We start from the raw sequence: 16,050 nt of genomic DNA, 5'->3' as shown, positions 1-16,050 counted from the left end.
AAAGAAACACCTTACAATATAATGAAAAGAATCTAAGGAAGACACAACAACTATCTGAGAATTCCAGAACAGTCATACTTCCATCTTATTATCTGTCAGACCCATAAATGCTGAGTAGGAAGCATAGCTGGGAGAATTTTTTTTTTTTTTTTAAAGATGAAGCATGGTTTCCTGTCCTCAAGGAGCTATCAGTTAGGAATACAAAGTCATAATGAGACTTGGGACTATCTGTAAAGAAGTTTACATAAATATCCCAGGGATCATAAAGGAATGATCTGATGGAGGATATGATTTGATGGGTGAGGATAACTGAAGAATTCCTAAAATATGTGTTATGACCAGGTTTTCAGGAAAGAAAAAAGCAGAAATTAGCAAACAGGTAAAGAGTGAGGAATTCCTGTGGAAGGGCTGAGTGAAAGGCAAAGGCTGACAAACATTGAACAAGTCACCCGAGAAGCATTTAAAAAAGTCCTGATGGGAGTTCCCATCGTGGTGCATCGGAAAAAAATCCGACTAGGAACCATGAGGTTGCAGGTTCGATCCCTGGCCTCACTCAGTGGGTTAAGGATCCAGCGTTTCCATGAGTTGTGGTGTAAGTCACAGATGCAGCTCAGATCTGGCATTGCTGTGGCTGTGGCTGTGGCATAGGCCGGCAGCAACAGCTCTGATTAGGCCCCTAGCCTGGGAACCTCCATATGCCTCAGGTGAGGCCCTAAAAGGACAAAAGACCAAAAAAAAAAAAAAAAAAATCCTGATGGCCAGGTCACAGCCCATACCAATAAAACTAGAATATCTGGGAGATGCAAGTCAGGATTAGTATTTTTAAGATGACCAGGTGATTTCAATGTGCAGAAAAGCTTGGGAACTGCTAGCAGATAGACTGGCTTAGATGGAAAAGGAAATTTATAGCTAATGAGAAGAGAGGTCAGTGCAGTAGTTCTCAAACTTTAGCACACATCAGAATCACCCAGAGGACTTGTAAATCACCCTCTGCCAAGCTCCAACCCCAGAATTTCTGATTTCAACAGGTCTGGGGCGGGGGCCTGAGAATCTGTGTTTCTAATATCTAAGTGATGCTGATGCTAATGGTCCAGGACCCACACTCTGAGAACTACTGGATGTGTGAGAGTATGGTAGGGAAAGAGGGGACGTAAAGGCTGCTTGTGGGGTTTTTCAAGCCCAAGAGAAGAATTTGCAGTTCAAAAAACAAGCCCATAGGGAAACACTGCAGATTTTTTTTAAAAAAGTACGTTCCCTTCAATTATAAAAGAAATGCATGCTTACTGGAGAAAAACACAAAGAAGCATAAAAAAGAAAATAAAAGTGATTCATAATCCTTTTCCCAAAGATAACTAGTATTGACAATATATTTCCTTTTACTCTTTGTATTTTTAAAACATGATTGATACCATAGAGTATACAAATTTGTACCTGAAATCTACTGAAGATTTTAGAGCTGAAAAATAAAAATATTTTAAGTCACCTATACTCCAATAAAATTAAATTTCTAATTCTTAAAAAATGTTTAAAGAAAAATAGCAGATGTTAAAACAAGAAGAATGTTTTAGAAACGCACGTATCAGACAATGGAAGTACGAAGTTCTAAGAATCAAAGGTTGGCTACAGCTATAGAATAGCAAGTGATATACAATGCGGACAAATGAATCAAGCAGGCATAAAATAGTAAAACACTGGCTATGAGTAGTGAAAGAAGGCAAAGATGACTCTCTAAGACAGTGATTCTTAATCTTTTGTGTGTATCAGAATTATTTGGAGAATTCGTTAAATATACAGAGCAGTGGCCCACAAAGTCCCTAGGAAATCCAAAAAATAAGCTTGACAAATGCTTCTAACTGGATAGAAGAGGTCATGCTACTAGATAGAAATGGGAGAGAAGAGACTCAGAAGAATAAGAATAAAATAAGTTTCAGCAAGTTCCATGAGACAGCGGGACAAGCTGAAGAAGTATTCCCATCAAGGCACATTAAGTTTAAAGAGAAAATTAGCGCCAAGAATCAAAAATATAAATGTGGGATGCTGCTTCACATAAAAGGATACGGAAGTAAATGTGGAACACATGAAGAGAAGGTTAGATTTGAGGGAAATGAATGTTTAAGGAATAAAACAGAAATGGGAAATGATTTAAAAATTGTTGGTGGACAGAGAAAAGGATAACCAAGTGAGGAAAAGATGATGCACAGCGAAGTGAATAGTGCTTTAAAATGCAGCTGACAATTTCAAAGCAAGCCGATATTTGTTTGAGGATGTGATGTGACTGTGTCAGAAAATAAATTTTTGATGCCTGAGAGCAAGAGTCTACTGGTATATTTTGATTACCCCCCACGTCATTTTTGTAAATAGCTCTGTCTCCAAGAGCCCAGTCAAAAGAAGTCATCATGAGAAGCAGGGAACTTATTTAGCCTAGACTCCAGGCTCTAGAGTTAGGAACTTCTAAATAACAAGGGAAGACTGCCCAAAGCGGAGAAACCCTGCAATTTAATTTTGTCTTTCTCTGCAAGTTTGTTCATATGTTAAAACCTTACATATATCATATGTACATTTATTTGATAACATATGGAGATGTGCCTACCTGAACTAATTTGAACATTTCATCTTGGAGCATTAGCCTAATGGAATCAGAAGAATGTGATAACGGTGCCCTAGGTTCGTCTCTCTGGGTTGGCTGAGTTGTTGGCACAGGTGTTTGTGAGGCAACATTGACTCCATTTGATACCAAGGGTGGAGCTGAGGAAGATTTATCTTTACATGCAGAGATTTGGGCACTGTGTGGAAGCATATAAATAAAAAAACACACATCAATCAAGAAAAAAAGCGAATTAGATATCTATGAACTGAGTATTTTTATCTTGGGCTCTAGTTGCAGGTTGTGGAAGTTCCAGAGCCAGGGAGTGAACCTGCACCACAGCAGTGACAATGTCAGATCCTTAACCTGATGCACCATCAGGGAACTCTGAACTGAGTATTTTGATCTATTTTCTTCTTCTTTAAAGGGCTTGCTGGAAGTTTTCAGAAAACTTATACCCTGAAGCTTATCTCACTGTACCCCTCAGTCCCCAGACACATTTGTCATCAGCACAATTATTCATCCAAATGCCTTAATGAAGGTCCCCTCCCTATGGTGTTACCACACAGGATGGTTCACACCTTTATGTTACCTGCCTGGTCCCTGCAGACACCTGTGTTAGAGACCTAAGCAATCATTAGGATCAGCTGTACAGACTGCATAATTTGCCTTAGGAATAGATTTGCAGGGGAGTTCCCTTGGGGCACAGCAGCTTAAGTGTCCAGCATTGCCACTGCTGTGGCCCAGGTTTGATCCTTGGCCTGGGAACTTACGCATGCTGTAGGTGTGGGGAGAAAAAAAAAAAAAAAAAAAAAAGGAATACATTTTTTTTTTTTTTTTACTAAATGTAAAGATCCAGAATGGAGTTAAGAAAACTAGGGAAGGGGTTTGGGATAAAAAAATATTTAATTCTAACATGGGTAGAGCAAACTCCTGCTATTCTTCATTAAATGTAAACGACAGTATCGTGAACATTTCCAAACAAATCAGAGATTATATTAATAATTAAACCCTAACAAAAAACGCTTATTTAGAAATAAAAGTTAAAGGTCAAAGTAAGTTTTTTGTTTTTGTTTCTTTCAATAAAATGATTGGAGATGATTCCTTAAAACACAAAAGGTACTCAATGTTTCATAAGCAAATACATTTCATAACCTAAATTAGGGAGCAGGTACTATCATATCCAACTAAACTGGTCCCTGTCTCTAAAAAGAAAATAACAAACCAAATTATATTTATTTATTTATTTTCTGTCTTTTTGCCTTTTCTAGGGCCACTCCCTCGGCATATGGATGTTCCCAGGCTAGGGGTTGAATCAGAGCTGTGGCCACCAGCCTACACCAAAGCCACAGCAACGTGGGATCCAAGCCTCGTCTGCAACACAGCTCATGGCAACGCCAGATCCTTAACCCACTGAGCAAGGCCAGGGATCGAACCCACAACCTCATGGTTCCTAGTCGGATTTGTTAACCACTGAGCCACGACGGGAACTTCAACTATTTAGATTTATTTAGATTTACACTTATGCCCTTGCAGCAATAATATTTACCTTTTATCAAGCATCTCGTGCTCAATAACAAAACTATTTGGGAAATCCATGAAAAATAGGCATTACAACCAACTAGCCTATTTTAAGACAACTTTACCGGCCTTTTCTTTCAACAACTAGCAGGAAGATAAATTCTAATTATGGAGAATTTTTCTAAAATAAAGTTTTGCTCTACCATTCTCCTATTTCAACATGATCTGTAAATACTAAACACACTACTCAACCTCTGTAGAAGCAATTCAAAAGACTGGATAATTTTGTTCTATGAGAAAATTAAAAGGATTTCATACACCATTAGAAATCTGTTAAAGAGAATGAAAATGAACAACAACTATATCTTTCAAAAATATATCCACAGAGTTCCCTTTGTGGCTCAGCGGGTTGATATCCTGACATAGTGTCATGGACCTGCCATTGCCAGCAAGCTGCAGAGTAGGTACCAGCTATGGCTCAGATCCGGTGCTGCTATAGCTGTGGTGTAGGCCTGCAGCTGCAGCTCCGATTCAACCCCTAGCCTGGGAACTTCCATATGCTGCATATGTGGCCGTAAAAAGACCAAAGAGAAAAAAGAACACGCCCACTACTTCTTTTCTTCAGAAAAGCCTTATTCTAAAATAGTTCCTATGTCTTTACAACACAATTGTTAAAGGAAAATCCTTCAGTAGTAAACATAAAGGTGTCAGAAACGTGTATCTATCTTGCTCTTTCAATGCTTAGTGTTGCTTTCATTTTAGCCTCTTAGTTTTGGGTCAAGATGTTCAGTAATTATTTCAAAATGTACAGTAGGCATCATTTCATTCTCGTATATTTGTAATTATATAAAAATGGTGCAAAATTCTTACCTAGAAGCTTCTGAACTTGTATCTAAACAAAACAAAGGAGGAATGATGTGTTCAGGGTCTGAAAAGCCTTCAATCATACTAAAATTAAAGATTAATAATCAATTAGAAGTCTTCATATTATCTAAGGTAAGGTGACCTAATGCTTAGCCAACTAAGAGCCTAAACATCCTCTAATGTATTGTAATGCTTAGCTCATAATTACAATCTGTTTACATTTGTATCCATAGCAATAGTAACACATTCAAACAAAAGCAAAGAATATATCTGGATGACTTTAACATACAATTTGAACACTATTAAATGCTTGGCAACAGAAACGACTGTTTACCTCATGCCATACTTTCCCCTCTTACCCTTTCGGTTCAGTTGATTTTTTCTCCATATATGACTCCAACGGTTCTTCTCTTGCACACTGAATCTCTCCTGTGGAATGCTGTTAAAATTAACAGTACCCAAAAAGAAAAGAGGTAAAACAAAAAGGTATTACTATTTTCGGTATCTTGAGTTTCACATTAGCCACTCGCTTGGACTAAAAACAGTCTGAAAGCAAGTGAGAAACCAAATATTAAAAGGTACTCCCAGTTCTGCTCTGACTAGAACTTTAGACTGTGATGCCTTTGGCCCATCACCCTGAGTCACTGAGCATATTTAACTACAAAGACAGGAGTTCCCATCGCGGCTCAGCGGAAACAAATCTGACTAGTATCCATGAGGATGCAGGCTAGATCCCTGGCCTCACTCAGTGGGTTAAGAAACCAGCATTGCTGTGAGCTATGCTGTAGGTCGCAGACACAGCTAGAATCTGGCATTACAGTGGCTGTGGTGCAGGCAGGCAGCTGCAGCTCTAATTTGACCCCTAGCCTGGGAACCTCCATATGCTTTGGGTGCAGCCCTAAAAATAAATAAATCAACTACAAAGACAAATGATGCCACTAGAAATCACTTATAATGTACATAAATGTATGTAAAAATACTGTAAATTACAGACACACACAAATCACTACATAAGTACAACTGATCTTTGAACAACAAAAGTTTGAACTGAGTGACGGCATTTATATGTGGACTTTTTTTTCAATAAATACATTATTACCAAAGGAAAAAAAAAAAAAAAGAGGAATTCCCTGGTTGCTCAGTGGGTTAAAGATCCAGCACTGTCACTGCTGTGGTACAGGTTTGATCCCTGGCCTGGGAAATTCTAGATACCGTGAATGCAGCCAAAAAAAACAAAAAGGGGAGTTCCTGTCGTGGCACAGTGGTTAACGAATCTGACTAGGAACCATGAGGTTGCGGGTTCAATCCCTGCCCTTGCTCAGTGGGTTAACGGATCCGGCATTGCCATGAGCTGTGGTGTAGGTTGCAGACGTGGCTTGGATCCCGCATTGCTGTGGCTCTGGCATAGGCTGGCAGCTACAGCTCCGATTCGACCCCTAGCCTGGGAACCTCCATATGCCATGAGAGCGGCCCAAGAAATGGCAAAAAGACAAAAAAAAAAAAAAGAAAAAAAAGAAAAAACATTACTACATGATCTGGGGTTGGCTGAATCAGCATCAGTTCCTGAAACCAATCTTCTGTGGATACCAAGGGATGATTGGACATGGAGTTTCGACTGCATGGACGTCGAAGCCCCTAACTGCTGCATTATTCAAAAGCCAACTGTCATTGTGAAAACAACTATAAAATCAGGGGAAAAAATCCTTTTAAAGGAACTGTTTCAATAATTAGAAATGTCTGTGTTCCACCTCGAAATCCACTGTAGAGAGTTTTTAGAAAACAAATAATATGTAAAACTGCATATATGTGCAAAAACTGCATACGACAGCTGAATTCTACATTTTGAATACGCAACTCTTAATTATTTTACTACAGCAGTTTATAAAATTAACCTTTAATTACCTGAAATTATTAGACACCTTACTAATAATAGAATTTCAGTGACAGAAAAATGCTTGGTGTCTTGGCTTTACTGTACAATCCACAGTACATGTTTAAGAGATGATAGCCTTGGTTGGATACACTGAATAAAAACATTTAAGCATAAATTTAAGTAACTGTACCTACTATTTATAGACTTACTTCATCTAAACGCTGTGGTAAAGTCGGCATGAATAAGGCAACACTGGGACTTTTAATACTTTCAACAGGTTCTTTGGCATCATCTATGGGAAACAAGAAGGAAAAGAAAACTGACTTTTTTTTTTGTCTTTTTGCCTTTTCTAGGTCCGCTCCCAGGGCATATGGAGTTCCAGGCTAGGGGTCTAATCGGAGCTGTTGCTGCTGTCCTACGCCAGAGCCACAGCAACATGGGATCCGAGCCTCGTCTGCAACCTACACCACAGCTCATGGCAACATTGGATCCTTAACCCACTGAGCAAGGCCAGGGATCGAACCCACAACCTCATGGTTCCTAGTCGGATTTGTTAACCACTGAGCCATGACAGGAACTCCAGAAAACTGATTTTTGAAAAACAATCAATTTACTCTTTAGAAGGTTCAGGAATATTACAGGAAACAAATATAAATATTCTCCATCTTCCTTAGAAAATTATCTTTTAAAAACACCTAGAGACAACCCCTCTTCATCAAGTGAACCCTGGATAAGGCTTGATGGGCTTCACCTTAGTGCGCATAACTCTGTATAAAGCTCTAAGACTTTCTGCTTTAAGGAAGACTGTCAAGGACAGGTTCATAGAAAGGAAGAGGCCCATAATAATTACACAAGCAATGCAAAAGGCCCCAGAACCGTGAGTTCAGGGTATGAGTTAATGTGCTCAACATCTCATAAACATTATTTTTAATATTTGGTTTTAGGTTATTATAAACATACCAATATAGACATACTATTAGGTTATCTCAGATAATCATTCACCAATAACAAATTAATAAGGTCAAACAAAAAGATTACCTAAATGAACTAACCTTCATAATCTGATGGGTATGCATCCATTTCCTCCTGTGTAAATGTTTCTACTTCCAAAAGATCCTCATCAATATCTACAAATTCTTTTTCAGTATCATCAGTGACAGAAATAATCTCATCACTGGTTTCTTTTATTTTGGGATTTGTTACTTCAGCTGGCATTCTATTGACAAAAATGAAGCAGCTGAAATTATAACTCATCCTTGGGAACAAAGAACTTGCTTTCAGTTGATTTAGTTTATGGGAAAAGAACAAAATAAGTTTCATGTTGTAAAGTCTTTGTTTTTTAACCATATATAGTACATCATAAAAGCTCAATAAAAAGTTGTTCAATGAATAACTGACTGCCTGGGTGTTTGTTGCTGTTGTCGTTTTGTATGTGTGTGTTTCTTTTTCTTAGGCCCGCACCTGAGGCACATGGAGTTCCAAGGCTAGGGGTCCAATCGGAGCTGTAGCTGCCAGCCTATGCCACAGCCACAGCCACAGCAACGCGGGATCCAAGCCATGTCTGTGATCTACACCACAGCTCACAGCAACACAAGATCCTTAACCCACTGAGCAAGGCCAGGGATCAAATCCACATCCTTGTGGTTACTAGTCGGGTTGATTAACCACTGAGCCATAACAGGAACTCCCCGTTTTTATTGACTCAACAGATTAGAATAATTTCAATTTATCTAAATTTGCCATTCTCACAAAGCAATCTTCCTGCTACCAAAGCTCCAGCTTTATTGTTCAAAGATACTCATAGTAGGGCTTAATATGTAAAAATGGATGAAATGAGAAGTTCAACTTCCTCTGACATAGGAAATCAATGAATATAATCAAGGGATCTCTTGGGATGAATTAGATTCTCTCTCAGAAGACAGAAGCTAGACCAAAGGGGAAGAAAAAAACTTTGTAATGAATTGTTAAAGCACTTCAGAAAGCACTCGCTTCCTGCTTCTCTAGTTCAAAGAGATGCTCATTCCTTTAACATTCAAGGGTTCCATTCTCCTTTAAGCCCAAACACTATCAAACAAGGTATCGGAAAAGGAAAGTATAATCAGCAACTTACTCCAAGATACTTTGACACGATTCATTTTGACCATTTCTTTCCCCAGTCCCACCTTGAGTGGACACTGCCACACAGCAGCCAGCATCTGTTTTACAATTACTCTCTAGACTGGGTCCATTCTGAGGCTCAGGGTAATTTTTCTCTAGCACCTAAAACAAGCCATTTATAGTTTTAAATACTATTACTGAACCCCTTACTTTCCATTATAGTTTTAGGTAATTAATACTTTTTACAGAAATTCTCCTGATTAAGTCCCTTATTCATTTGTGAAGTATTTACTGAATTTTGAAAACTCAATATCTGATACTGAAGAAGTGACCAAGTCTTTATTCTACCTAGAAAAAACAAGAGCCTGACTACCTAAAGAGTATTTCAAAGAAATCAGTCTTAGAGACTTGTTAAGGTATATCACCAAAGTTTTCAGGCTACAAAACAATAGCAATAAAAGTATACATTTTCTTTTATTTAATACTCCGTAGTATTTTAAAGACATTTAGTAATTATTTCAAAATGACAGTGGGCAAAAATATACGCAGCTAAAAATACAAAGGATGTATCTCTTTTGTCTTACTTAGAAATTTAGGTATGCATCACCTAAAAACACAAAATTTTTTTTTTTTTTGGCTTTTTAGGGCCACACACTCAGCATATGGAAGTTCCCAGGCTAGGGGTCAAATCTGAGCTGTAGCCACCGGCTACATCACAGCTACAGCAACACAGGATCCAAGCCATTTCTGTGACCTACACCGAAGCTCACAGTGACGGCGAATCCTTAACCTACTGAGGGGGGCAGGGATCGAACCTGCATCCTCATGGATACTAGTCGGGTTTGTTACTGCTGAGCCACAACAGGAACTCCTACAATTTTCAATGACAAAAAATATCACAGTTATCTTCTAAACCACCTTAGGATAACAGAAACTGATCTCACAAAAAGAAAATAAGACACACAAAAAAAATCATAAATAAACTTTCTGTCACACACAAAGGGGAGTTCCTGTCCTGGCGCAGCAGAAACAAATCCAACTAGGAACCATGAGGTTGCAGGTTCAATGACTGGCCTTGCTCAGTGAGTTAAGGATTTGGCGTTGCCATGAGCTGTGGTGTAGGTCACAGATGCTGCTCGGATCTGGCGTTGTTGTGGCTCCGGAGTAGGCCAGCAGCTACAGCTCCTATTAGACCCCTAGCCTGGGAACCTCCATATGCCGTGGGTGCTGCCCTAAAAAGACTTATATGTATATATATATCATTGGTAAAGGTAAATATATAGTTAAATTCAGAATATTCTAGTGCTGCGAGGGTGGTAGGTAAAACACTCATAACTCTAGTATGAAGACAAAATGACAAATGTATTTAAGATAACTATAATAATTTATTAATGAATACACAATATAAAAAGATGTAAATTGTGGTGTTCTCTTGTGGTGCAGCAGGTTACGAATCCAGTCTTGTTGCTGTGAGCTGCAGTGTAGGTCACAGACATGGCTCAGATCTGACTTTGCTGTGGCTATGGTATAGGACAGGAGCTGTAGCTCTGATTTGACCCCAAGCCTGGGAACTTCCACATGCCACTGTGTGGCTCTAAAAAGACAAAAAGCAAAAGATAAAAAAGCAAATTAGATGTCCATGAACAAAGTATTTTTATTTTTGGCTATACTTGCAGCATGTAGAAGTTCCAGGGCCAGGGACTGAAACTGTACCACAGCAGTGACCCAAGCCACAGCAGTGACAACACTGGATCTTAACCCGGTGTGACCCCCCCAAAAAAGAATTAAAGTAACGACTTTAGAGAGTTCCCTTGTGGCACAGTGAGTTGGGGATCCAGCATTGTCACTGTGGCTACTCAGGTCACTGCTATGGCACAGGTTCAATCCCTGGCCCAGGAACTTCCACATGCTGTGGAAAAAAAAGAAACCACTTTAAAAATGCTGATGATATAAATTATCATCAGTACTGTCAATAAGTTACTTAATAATTCTTTATTAGATGGGGAAGGACAAATAGTTTTAATCTGAAATGAGAATTCTCATTTGTATGTAATAAGCAATTCTAGTTCTTACCTTAGTAATGGCATTTTTTGCCTCATATGTAGCAAAATAGGTTTGTTCCAAAAGCCACAATGATGTAAGAACAGCAGCTGTAGAGGTCTTTACACGAATGACGGGGCTATACTCACAGCGTGACTCAGTGAGACCAGAATCACAGAGCAATCTCCTATCAGACCATCTTATCATCCATTCCAACAGCCTTCTTATATGGCCAAATATGTTATTTAGTGATAAAGGAAGATCTTCTTGAGGGTTAATATCATTGCACTGAATTGCTTTGAAAACACATCTTCTAGCTTCAGCAGACTTGGGAGTGAAAAAACTATGGTTCGACAATCTTTGGATTAAAGGTTTCTCTGCATTGTCATCTTGTATTCTGTAAAGTGACTTCTGTTTTAAACCGAACAATCCACTCTTCCCTTCGTTTTTATTGACTTTATTCAAAGGGTTCTCTAAAAAAGGCCTGATCTCTTGATTAACCAGTACTGAAGCTGAAAGGGCCTGATTTTCTGATGTTTCAGACTCAGATGACACTGGAGCAACAACAAAGCAGGAGCCAGCTCTAAACACACTTTGGCTTTTGGTTTTGCCCTGGCGCCGTTTTAATGTTGTATGAACATCAAAAAATAACGAATTAAGCTCATGTTCTCTAAGACGTCCAGAAAAACTAGTTAGAAACGGAATGCCAGGATCCTTGGAACCACGTAGGTCTCGTTCAAGAATGTAACTCAAGAAGAGTTCAAGGAATTTAATATATTCATCATCATCACGTTCAAATTCCCAAACACCTACTACAGGAAGTGCATTTTGTGATAACTTTTCATGATCTTCTTTTCTTTGAGGGTTTTCTTTCTGATTATCTATTTTCTTTTTTTCATTGGGACTGCCAGTCAATGTTAATTCCATACGATTTGGGGCATTTCTACAGCAAAACAAAATTGAAAAAGACAAAATTAAAGATGATTAATCACTAAAACTGTCAACAAAAATTCATTATCAATAAAAATTCTCTCCACTGATTAAGTTGTGTGTGTGTGTGTTTTCCTTTTTTCTTTTTTTTGGCCACACCATGCAGCAGCTTGATGTATGACCTCAGTTCCCAGGCCAGGGATTAAACCCAGGCCACAGTGGTGAAAGTGGTGAATCCTAACCACTAGGCCCTTATACATATTGTTTTTTAATGCTTCGATTACCTATTTTTCAAATGAGGGGGTTGGACTAAATGATCTCTAAGTGTTCACTAGAGCTGAACATTCTGAGTCCAAAAAAATATAACACATTAGTATCAAAAGGGAAATTTTATGTTAAAAAAGATTTAAAATGTGTTCACAGAAATTTTACAATTAAACACAAGTGTTTTTCTGAGGAAAAAAGGTCCTCTTATAGGTCAGAATTTAGAAATACAAAATCACAAGCCACTGATATACAACTTGTTTTGTGGTTTCTTGTTTCTCTCTTGCATCTACCACTTTCTGCTTCCCCTGTCCGATGTGCAACAAGCATGACTGCCCTCAGGATTCTTTACCACAAAAGGTGGGTATTTTTCTAAACACTCTCTGCTGCTATTAAACCTGTTTGGCAGGCACCAAACTGCCAACCATAATTACTTTTAAATCTGTTGCCTTTCGGAATTCCCGTCGTGGCTCAGTGGTTAACGAATCCAACTAGGAACCATGAAATTGCGGGTTCGATCCTTGCCCTTGCTCAGTGGGTTGGGGATCTGGCGTTGCCATGAGCTGTGGTGTGGGTCACAGACGCGGCTCAGATCCCATGTTGCTGTGGCTCTGGTGTAGGCCAGTGGCTACAGCTCCAATTAGGCCCCTAGCCTGAGAATCTCCATATGCCGCGGGAGCAGCCCAAGAAATGGCAGAAAGACCAAAAAAAATAATAATAATAAATCTGTTTCCTTTCATCGTGGTTCCTGGGGCAGAACACAGACCCTTGGTTCCCTCAATAAAAGAAGAATGTTCCAGTTAAGCACCTTCACTGAATTTGCCATGTCCCTTCTTATTAAGAATGTGCAATAAGCAGCCTCCAGAATATTCCTGTGCTAACACTGAGGTGGTCTGGGGGAAGAAGCACATCATTTATGATACTGCTGGATATGCTATAAGCAGATGTTTGAAGTAGATGATAATATTTCACTTAAGCAAGATTATGGTTGATTTCATAGTCTTTCAGTTATGAGAAGGATAAATTGCCTTGTAGATACTGAAATTACAAAGAAAAAATAGGCTTAAATCAGAGTAACTGGGGTTTAAATGCTAAATGAGAATTTCTCAACAATTTGTAGAGAAGTTTCAAAGACAAATGTGCAAATTCTTTCCTTGGAAACTTTAAATAATAATATAGCTAACAAAACAATTCTAAATTATTTAAGTCTAAAGATCACTTAAAGAACTTAAGTCAGTGAACTATAGAATTTCACCTACTCATTTTATACTTTCAGGTGGCAAAATTAATTCATATCTCAGTAATATTTCAAATAGATTTTCAAAATGTAAAGCCTCATTTTACACTTTTTTTTAATGTTAAAAATGGGTGAATTTATTTACTTATTTTTGTCTTTTGTCTTTTTAGGGCCGCACCCACAGCATATGGAGGTTCCCAGGCTAGGGGTCAAATCAGAGCTGTTGCTGCCGGCCTACGCCACAGCCACGGCCACATCAGATCTGAGCCACATCTGTGACCTACACCACAGCTCATGGCAACGCCGGATCCTTAACTCACTGAGCAAGGCCGGGGATGGAACCGGCAACCTCATGGTTCCTAGTCAGATTTGTTTCTGCTGCGCCACAAGGGGAGCTCCTCATTTTACACTTCTAACATCCTTGTGGGTATGGAGGGTGGCACTTAGCATTCATATTGTTAATGTTAATCAGTGAGGTTGCTGTGATGAGAAGTCAGGTCATCAGCTGCATGAAAATACTGAAAATATTTTTTTCCTAAAGGAAGTCAATGCCTGCTATTAAGAGAACGCAACTGTACCTTTGATGGAAATGTATTCTACTTTTTTCTTTAGCCGACAAAGCTTCTGAGAAGGACTCAGCTGTATCTGCATCACTGTGGACCAGAGAATTCCCCAGGTCTGTGAGTGTGCTCCTGCTCAGACTGGTTCCCAAGGAAAACCTGTCAAAACCTGGAACCTCAGCCGGTTTTTCTTCTTCAGTTGGTTCCCATATATTCATCTCAAAAGAACCTATATTTCTCTGCACACGTTTTAAGGCTTTCACCCTCACTTTATGGAAAGAATGCATAATAACTGACATCATTTCCTCAGTTTGGGGACCTAGAAAGAAAAGAACAAAAGGCCTTAGAGTTCATTAAAATGTTTCAACTCAAGACATAAGAGGATCCAATTCTGGTCCCTCCTGGGAACATGAAATATAACTGACGGCTAAGGCTTATTTCCACACTCTTACAGATCCTGCTTTCTCCAATATTTTTATAAAACCATGGTCCATATTTTTAAGGCAGAACTACAGAAGCTAAAAAAGATTCATTAAAGAACAATAAAAAGGGCGTTCTCATCTTGACTCAATGGTTAGTGAATCCGACTAGGAACCATGGGGTTGTGGGTTCGATCCCTGGCCTTGCTCAGCGGATTGAGGACCTGGTATTGCTAAGAGCTATGGTGCAGGTCGCAGACGCAGCTTGGATCCCGTGTTGCTGTGGCTCTGGCTTAGGCTGGTAGCTACAGCTCTGATTGGACCCTTAGCCTGGGAACTTCCATATGTCATGGGCGCGGCCCTAGAAAAGACAAAAAGACAAAAAATAGAAATAAAAAAAAAATAATAAAAGGGACCCCTTAAAAAAAAAGCATGACCTGGAAAAAAGAATTTAGAAGTAATTTAACTATTTCAAAAATCAGATAATTATAAAAAGAATCACTGGCATTTTTTTTCATTCCCACAGAGTGGCCAAAAAATCAAAAACACATTTCTGACTTCAAGTAATGGAGAACAATAGGAAGGAAAGTTTTTCAAGGCTGTCTATATGAAAATATTTAATTATTGATAATAAATATGACATTTGAGAGATTTCAAAAAAGTCTTAAAAATATAAATCACAAATACAATATAAATACATTAATGCAATAACGTGCAGAGGACATTATTAGACTATTATGAGATTATAATTCTAAAAAAGAGAATAATTTGAATTCTTTAAAAATTTCCACAACATTGTGAATGTATAAGAATACCTCATTTAGGGATTTCCCATCGTGGCTCAGTGGTTAACGAATCCAACTAGGAACCATGAGGTTGCGGGTTCGATCCCTGGCCTTGCTCAGTGAGTTGAGGATCTAGTGTTGCTGTGGCTGTGGTGTAGGCCGATGGCTACAGCTCTGATTAGACCCCTAGCCTGGGAACCTCCATATGCCACGGAAGTGGCCCTAGAAAAGGCAAAAAAAAAAAAGAATACCTCATTTAATTGCACTTCACGGATATTCCATTTTTTACAAATTGAAGGTTTGGGGCAACTCTGAATCAAGCAAGTCTATTGGCGCCATTTTTCCAATACCATTTGCTCACTTCATGTCTCTATGTCACATTTTGCTAATTCTCATCATATTTCAAACTTTTTCATTATTATGATATTTGTTACGGTGTTCTGTGATCAGTGATCTTTGATGTTACTACTGGAAAAAAAATTATGACTCACATATGATTATGACTCAATGATGGTTAGCATTTTTTAGCAATAAAGTACTTTTAAATTAAGGTATATACACTGCCTTTTTTATAGAGCTACTGCACACTTAATAGACTCCGATGCAGAGCAAACATAACTTGTATATGCACCTCAAAACCAAAGAATTCATTGTGAGTTGCTTTATTACCCTATTCACATTATTGCAAGTGGTCTGGAACCAAACCTGCCATTTCTAGGGCCGTTCCCACGGCATGTGGAGGTTCTCAGGCTAGGGGTCCAATAGGAGCTATAGCCGCCTGCCTACGCCACAGCCACAGCAACACCGGATCAGAGCCGCATCTGTGACCTACACCACAGCTCACGGCAACACCAGATCCTTAACCCACTGAGCAAG

The 16,050-nt window shown here is 38.9% G+C and overlaps 1 protein-coding gene across 6 annotated transcripts in view; it reads right to left on the bottom strand.

Annotated features, from left to right (window-relative positions):
• CPLANE1 (ciliogenesis and planar polarity effector complex subunit 1) overlaps positions 1-16,050 on the bottom strand; it is a 131,043-nt gene that overhangs the window by 67,380 nt on the left and 47,613 nt on the right. For 5 of the 6 annotated variants that reach the window (XM_047766908.1, XM_047766899.1, XM_047766864.1 and 2 more), the window contains 8 exons: positions 13,989-14,289; positions 11,013-11,922; positions 8,953-9,101; positions 7,895-8,058; positions 7,052-7,134; positions 5,329-5,408; positions 4,976-5,053; positions 2,591-2,783 (listed from right to left, as the gene is read on the bottom strand). In XM_047766908.1, coding sequence (XP_047622864.1) covers positions 2,591-2,783; positions 4,976-5,053; positions 5,329-5,408; positions 7,052-7,134; positions 7,895-8,058; positions 8,953-9,101; positions 11,013-11,922; positions 13,989-14,289 — 1,958 coding nt within the window. The remainder of the gene's footprint in view (positions 1-2,590; positions 2,784-4,975; positions 5,054-5,328; positions 5,409-7,051; positions 7,135-7,894; positions 8,059-8,952; positions 9,102-11,012; positions 11,923-13,988; positions 14,290-16,050) is intronic. The other variant, XM_047766891.1, reaches the window with a different exon arrangement.

This window comes from Phacochoerus africanus, chromosome 1, assembly GCF_016906955.1.
Source record: "Phacochoerus africanus isolate WHEZ1 chromosome 1, ROS_Pafr_v1, whole genome shotgun sequence".
Lineage (NCBI taxonomy): Eukaryota > Metazoa > Chordata > Mammalia > Artiodactyla > Suidae > Phacochoerus > Phacochoerus africanus.
This window is presented reverse-complemented; position numbering and strand designations above follow the sequence as displayed.